The following is a 7,143-nucleotide window of genomic DNA, read 5'->3' as shown; positions in this document are numbered from 1 at the left end:
CTTGGCAAAGATGGCTTGAACCTGAAAGCTTTCCATCTATCCTAATAATAAAAGTGTAATACGCAAATCGACCAGATGGTGGAACAGCGGAATGACCACCCGGATGACCATCCCGGACCACGCTATGGCCAGGCCAGCCAAGGCGGCGGCGACGTGATTGGCCAGAGGCCCGGCCTTTGCCCGTGATTGCCCTGCAGAGGGAGGCCCTGCCACTGGCTGGCGGGCCAGGGGGTGTGGGCGCGGCCACTGCGAGGGGAGCCCGGGTCCCAGGTGCTGGAGGGAGGCCAAGGCCTACTCTTGCACAAATTTCATGCAATGGGCCTATAGTTTTTAAATAAATGGAATTCCTGTCACTTGCATGGAATTCAGCCCAACTGAGCATGCTTACGACTTGCTTCACCTAAGCTGCAGGTATGCTGGGGGGACACCAGACAGTTGACGATGGACAGGACACAACACTGAAGACATAGGTGAGCAATGCGCCAGCTCACTGGAAGGACATGCAACAGAGGAGGCAGAGGCTCACACCTGACGCAGGTGGGCCTCCGGAATCTACCAAGAGCCTTTGCAGATGAGAGGAGAGAAGGTTCCAGCATTCCCTGCCCCCCCAGCTCCTCCCACACACTCAGCCAGGCTTCCTCCTTAGGGGCCTCCATCTCCCCCCTCCCCCAGCATCGCTAGTCTTACAAGGGCTGTCCCAGAAGAGCCTCCCCTGGGAGGGACTGGCCTGTCTCAGGGGACCTTCTGGAGTTTGACATCTGAGATGCGGTGACTTGGTCCAGCCCTCTGAAGAGTGAGAGTGAGGGTCGCCCAGATGCCATCCCCATGGGCCAGTTGTGCGGGAATGCAGAGCGCCCTCCTCTCCTTTTGCCATCCAGTCACACCCTCCCCCTCCCCCATGGACCAGGCTGGCGCCTCCTTCCTCAGCCTGGGCCCTGGCACTGGCCACTGGCAAGTAGGGGGGAGGGGGGTCAGGATGTGGCCCCTGGGACCTGCACTATGCACAGTCCAGCCCCAGCATGTTGGATGACTCACAAGTTAGCCCTGTGCCTGCAAGGACCACTGTTTTCTGTCGAATTAAAAAGAAAAACCAGGCCACTTGGCTACTAGCTTTGGAGGCCAAAGGGTAAGACTAGAGTTGTTTTTAAGTCAAGTTACCAGTGAGGACAGCGACCCCTGGACAGGCCTTTACTTAGCAGCCCCCGGTGCAGGGCAAATGTGGGAAGAGGTGGGGGGCTTTAGCCCCTGCTGCTGCCCTGACCTCTGCCCCTGCCATCACCACTGCCCCTGCCATCAAGGCTGCCCCTGCCATCACTGCTGCTCCTGCACTGACCTCTGCCCCTGCCATCACTGCTGCCCCTGCCATCACTGCTGCCCCTACCATCACTGCTGCTCCTGCACTGACCGCTGCCCCTGCCCTGACCTCTGCCCCTGCCATCACCGCTGCCCCTGCCATCAAGGCTGCCCCTGCCATCACTGCTGCTCCTGCACTGACCTCTGCCCCTGCCATCACTGCTGCCCCTACCATCACTGCTGCCCCTGCCATCACCACTGACCCTGCCATCACTGCTGCCCCTACCATCACTGCTGCTTCTGCACTGACCGCTGCCCCTGCCATCACCACTGCCCCTGCCAGCACCACTGCCCCTGCCAGCACCGCTGCCCCTGCCATCACCACTGCCCCTGCCATGACCTCTGCTCCTGCCACGGACCTCTGCCCCTGCCATCACTGCTGCCCCTGCCATCACCACTGCCCCTGCCATCACCACTGCCCCTGCCATCACCACTGCCCCTGCCATCACTGCTGCCCCTACCATCACTGCTGCTCCTGCACTGACCGCTGCCCCTGCCATCACCACTGCCCCTGCCAGCACCACTGCCCCTGCCATCAAGGCTGCCCCTGCCATCACCACTGCCCCTACCATCACTGCTGCCCCTGCTATCACCACTGCCCCTGCCATGACCTCTGCTCCTGCCACGGACCTCTGCCCCTGCCATCACCGCTGCCCCTGCCATCACCACTGCCCCTGCCATCACTGCTGCCCCTACCATCACTGCTGCTCCTGCACTGACCGCTGCCCCTGCCATCACCACTGCCCCTGCCATGACCTCTGCCCCTGCCATCACCGCTGCCCCTGCCATGACCTCTGCCCCTGCCATCAAGGCTGCCTGTGCCATCACCGCTGCCCCTGCCATCACCACTGCCCCTGCCATCGACCTCTGCCCCTGCCACCGACCTCTGCCCCTGCCATCACCGCTGCCCCTGCCATGCGCTCCAGCAGGGCCTGGGTTCTGGCCACCCCCTCATGCTGCCCCCCTCCCGGTGGAGTCCTTGCTCTTCAGCCAGGTCTGCAGACACAGCCCAGGCTTCAAGGGACCAGTCTCTTGCTCGGACCACTGTGCCCACGGCCGGCCATCTCCTCCAGGACCCCTCCTCCTAAGAGGTTCAGGCCACCTCTTAGGAATCCTCCCCTGACCTTCCCTGCACTTGCAAGGGTCAGTGTGGTGGGGGTGGGGGTGCCGGTGCAGAGGCGCTAGGCCCGCGCGGGTGTGTGTGCCTGGGCGCCCACCTCCGAGGGGGCCAGGGGGCAGGTGGCCAGGGAGACGGAGGGGGGAGGGGCCGGCAACGGCGCTGGGTTCCCGCCCTCCCGCCCGCGGCTCTGCAGGGGTTAACGGGGCGGGGCGAGGCGGAGGGCGGAGCGCGGCCTCCCCTCCTCCCCTTCTCCCTCCTCCGGCCCCCCGCGAGGCCCGGCCGCCAAGCGGAGCCGCCGCCGCCCCCGCCGCCCTGCCCTGCGGCTCGCGGGCCGGGGGCCTGGGCTCGGGCGCCCCTGGCCGCCCCTGAGCGCGCCGCCGCCCGCACCATGGTGCAGAAGCCGCGCAACGGCGGCGTGTACCCCGGCCCGAGCGCCGAGAAGAAGCTCAAGGTGGGCTTCGTGGGTCTGGACCCCGGCGCGGCCGACAGCACCCGCGATGGCGCGCTGCTCATCGCCGGCGCCGAGGCCTCCAAGCGCGGCAGCATCCTCAGCAAGCCGCGCGCGGGCGCGGGCGCCGGGAAGCCCCCGAAGCGCAACGCCTTCTACCGCAAGCTGCAGAACTTCCTCTACAACGTGCTGGAGCGGCCGCGCGGCTGGGCCTTCGTCTACCACGCCTACGTGTGAGTGCGCCGTCCGGCCTCGGGGGCGCGGGCGAGAGGTGTCGGGGCGCCAGGCCCGAAGGAGTTCTGGGGTGCGGGGCGCCTGCCCCCCATCTCCTCCCCCTCCCCCATGCGGCGTGGCTGGGCTGCCTCAGCCCCTCCCCTGCGGGATGGGGTTTGCGTAGCCCAGCCCCCCTCATCGGCCCGGAGAGGCCCCTCCCCACGGCCACTGCACCAAACAAAGGCCTGCGGGGAGGGAGGGCGGCGCTGCCCGCTAGCCTCCGGCCCTGGACTCAGGGGTTCCCCTGGGCTGGGCTCCCCCAAAGAGGGGGATGATGGGGGAAGGGCTGGCCTACCTTCCCCAGCCCCCCAAGCAACTCATTCCCTCTGCGGAGAGCTTCTGGGTTGCTGAAATGGGAGGGGTCCTAACATGACTCCCCTCCCCCAACTCGAAGCTCAGAGAAGTTGAGTCCTGACCCCGTGCTTGCAGCTGGCCACCCTGCCTGCATCCCTGAATCTCCCTCTGCCCTCCCTCCCCCGCCCCTCCCTCTTATCTCCCCGCCCCCCCAGGGGGGGTGCTGCTGCAGGGCCTGCCAGCCCTGACCCGGAGAGGTGGCTGGTGCCCAGGCTGGTGCTCAGGGGTTCCTGCCCTGGGGCAGGGCCAGTGGCCTCTGGCTGGCGTCTGTGCACACGAGTGTCGTGGCGGTGTCCCCGGCAGGGCTCTGGAGCGCCGGCACCTCCATCCCAGCCAGACCGGCCGCTCAGCCATTTTGTGTGAGACGCGTTTTGGGACGGGATGAGGGGCGGTTCTGGGAAGCTGTCTCCACCCGGCCTGGGTGAGGGGGTGTGCTTGTGCGTGAGGCCCTGAGTGTGACCAGGCACCTGGCCATGGGAATGGACAGACCCTCCGTGGGATGGGGCGTGACCCTGGGAGGGAGGGTGTCCTGGGCACTCTGTCCCAGCCTCAGCACCCCGCTCCTGGGAGTCCCAAGCGTCACGGACTCCTGGCCTGGCGGCTCCCGGCATGGCGAGCGAGCCCAGGGCACAGGCGGCTCTGCTCTTCCTGGGCGGCTGCTCAGAGTGCTCTTCAGCCTCGGGAGGCCCAGGGCCTGCTCCCCAAGGACCTCCGTCTGGCAGGGCCCAGGGCCTCTGGTGGGACAGGCTGTGTTCATCCAGGCCCTGGCCAGTGGCCTCGGGGCACGCACGGCCCAGCCCACGCCCGGCAGGTGCCGGAGTTTGCCATGCTTTGGCACAGATGTGCTTGGCTGGCAGCTTTCCTGGGGTCCTCTCCGCGTGGTCTCTCTGCTTGGGCCTGAAGTGCAGTGTTCAGGAGGAGCAGGCGTGTGGGGACCCTGGGCCGCTCTGCTCCTGCTTCCTCTCTGGGCAGCCCAGGAGCAGGACGTGGGGGCCCACAGCGTGGGGGCGTCAGTGGCATTAGCCTCACTGCCAAGGCAGCCCTGCCTGCAGCCTGCTCAGGCCCTCCTCGGCCCCTCCACCGCGAGCACAAGCTTCCGAGCTCCCCTAGCCTCCAGCTCACCCGTGGGGGCTCAGACCAGGGAGAGGCTGCTCAGTGGTAGGCGGTGTCTCCCGGGGAGTGGGATGGCAGGAGGGGTCTGTGGCTGCTGTTGGGTTAGGCGTTGGAGCCTAGTCTTTGTAGGCCTCAGTTATGCTCCAGTGAAGTGGCCCAGAGGGTCTGGGGGAGAGGAACTCCGGGGCCGGGGCGGTATGCTCTCCCCACGAGGCCAGGGCCGTCCTGGGGGACTTGTTGCCTGTCACCCTGTGCCCAGGTGTGGAATGCCCCTCTGCCTGTGCCGCCACCCACAGGCCCAGCCCCCCGACACGGGAGCTTCACTGCCCACTGACCCCGAGGGTGTGGCGCCCCATGCCCTGCTCCCTTGCCCAGCTTGGGCTGACAGCCTGACTCATGTTTTGGCTTGTGGATTCCTTAATTAAATGAAGGGCAAGCTCCTCCTCCTCCTCCTCCTCCTCCTCGCCCTCCTTGCTGGTTCTGTGCGGGGGTTCTGCGTCGGCTTGGAAACTGGAGGAGGGTGGGGACACGGTCTGGGCTGCAGTGCTCGTGGAGTCCCACCTGGGCCTGGGGCAGTACTGAGCCCTCCTTGATCACCCCTTTAGCCTTTCGTCTTCACGCCTGGTTTTTGGAAGATGGGAGTGTCCCAGGGAATCTCGGGGGACAGCTGCTGCCAGAGGTGGGAGGGAGGGAGGCGACTGCCTTGTGGACTCTGGGCTTTGTGGGCCTCACACCAGTTCCCCCTCCCGCCCACCCCCGGCCAAAGGGGCTCTGCAGACGTGCCTCACTGGCTGCTGAGCTTGCCAGAGGCACTGAGACCGGAGCCTTCCCTGAGTTGGGAGGGGGAGTATGGGCCAGGGTCAGAAATACCTGGGTCCCCTCCCCAGCCCCGAGGCCCGGGAGGGTCCTTCCTCTGTGTGCTGGACGGAGAGTGGGCCCCACCCGAGGCGCCCGAGCACACCTGGGCTCGGAGAAGCTGCGGGTCGTGTGGGATTCTGGGAGGGCAGCTTGAGAGTTTCCATGGCTCCCTCAGTGCTGCCTCCCTCAGGTGTGGCCTCAGCAATGACCCCAGCAATGGCCAGGCCCTCCGTGGGGAGCCAGGAAGTGCTCCGCCCGTGCGGGCAGGGACTCGGCCCTGAGTTCTGTGCTCCTGGAAGTGGGGGGTTCTCTGTGTTAGCGGACCTCAGGTCCAGGGTCTGGAGTTTGCAGGGGTTTCCCAAAGGGGGCTCGAGGATGTGCTTGGGAGAGGGCCTGTGAGGGTGGGGACTGCGGGCCCTGGGCCAGCCTGGCGGGGACCCTGCCTCCACTGACGCCCCCAGACTTCAGCCCTGAGTTTCCTCATCTGTAATGTGAGGGTTGATTCTGTGAGTCACTCAGCGCAGTGCTGGGTGCGTGTGACGGGCACGCAGCTCGTCACCTTGACTGGTTCAGCAGGCGAGCCTCGTCCTGAAGGGGTGGAGGGCGCAGCAGGCAGGGCTGGCGTGGGCTGATGGCGTCCTCAGCCTCCCGCCCTCCGTCCTGCCTTGGCCAGTTCTCAGCCGGCAGCCAGCACTGGGCCTGAGGGAACGCCTTACTGAGGCACTGTCTTTTGAAAAAAGAAAGTCTTTCGTTGTAAGGTCTGCAGGCAAGGAGACATGAGGTGGTGCTCACATCCCCCACCCAGGCCCCTGGCAGATCTGAGGGTTTCAGCACCGGACTTCCTGGACAGCGCACTGCGCTTCTGAAAGGCTCAGGCCCCATCCCGTCCTAGCTCCGTCCTAGCTGGAGGCTCTGGCGCAGCCGCTGAGGTCCGCAGCGTTACCGTGAGGTGTCCGCGGTGTGACGTGTGAGTGGGTTCACAGGTGTGACTCCTGAGTGGTGTACCCAAGGTTTCACCTTTGGTTTTGGGTTTTGTTGGAAATAGGACAGGTTGGGTTTGAGCTGGCTCTGTGGTTGCCAAGGGGTTCGGGGCTGCTGCTTCGACATGAGGGCGCCCTTGGGCGCGAGGCCGGGGCCTGACACTCGTCCAGGGCGGGCTGCTCGCCTAAGGAGACTGAGCTCGGCGCTGCCCAGGCATTGGGAGGCGCTCCTGCTCTGCCGATGGCAGACGTCCTGGCATCCTGAAACGCACCGCTGCGGGCAGCTTGTTCCATGACCCCTGGACCGTGGGACACTGGGCTCCCACCAGGGCTGTGCTGACTCGTCGTGTGGGCCGCGAGGCTGGGCCCACTTCGATGGGCCTGTCCCAGGAGCGTGGGAGATGCCGGCCGGAGGCTGGCGCTCAGCTGAGCTGTCCGACGACAGTCTGCGACGGCGCTGGCAGCCTCTCCCCCGCCTCCTTCGTGGCCGTGCGCAGGCACCGCGGCAGACGACGCACCTTCCCGTTGTGACCCCAGGGCCTGTCCAGCCTTCCCTACAGGACCCCAGCAGCGGTTGGGTTCAAGGCAGAAGGAAGAGAAGCAGACCCAAGTTTGTCCCCCAAGGACACCGCCATCCACGCTGA

The 7,143-nt window shown here is 66.1% G+C and overlaps 1 protein-coding gene across 6 annotated transcripts in view; it reads left to right on the top strand.

The window, feature by feature from the left end:
- Positions 1-2,764: 2,764 nt before the first annotated feature.
- The window catches only part of KCNQ2 (potassium voltage-gated channel subfamily Q member 2), a 45,681-nt gene continuing 41,302 nt past the window's right edge, over positions 2,765-7,143 (top strand). For 5 of the 6 annotated variants that reach the window (XM_036425935.2, XM_036425930.2, XM_045577277.1 and 2 more), the window contains exon 1: positions 2,765-3,154. In XM_036425935.2, the coding sequence (XP_036281828.1) occupies positions 2,862-3,154 (293 nt within the window). In that variant the 5' untranslated portion in view covers positions 2,765-2,861. The remainder of the gene's footprint in view (positions 3,155-7,143) is intronic. The other variant, XM_036425936.2, reaches the window with a different exon arrangement.

Source organism: Pipistrellus kuhlii, unplaced genomic scaffold (genome assembly GCF_014108245.1).
Source record: "Pipistrellus kuhlii isolate mPipKuh1 unplaced genomic scaffold, mPipKuh1.p scaffold_m20_p_87, whole genome shotgun sequence".
Taxonomy (NCBI): domain Eukaryota; kingdom Metazoa; phylum Chordata; class Mammalia; order Chiroptera; family Vespertilionidae; genus Pipistrellus; species Pipistrellus kuhlii.
The sequence above is the reverse complement of the archived record's forward strand: the minus strand, read 5'-3'. Positions and strand labels throughout refer to the sequence as shown.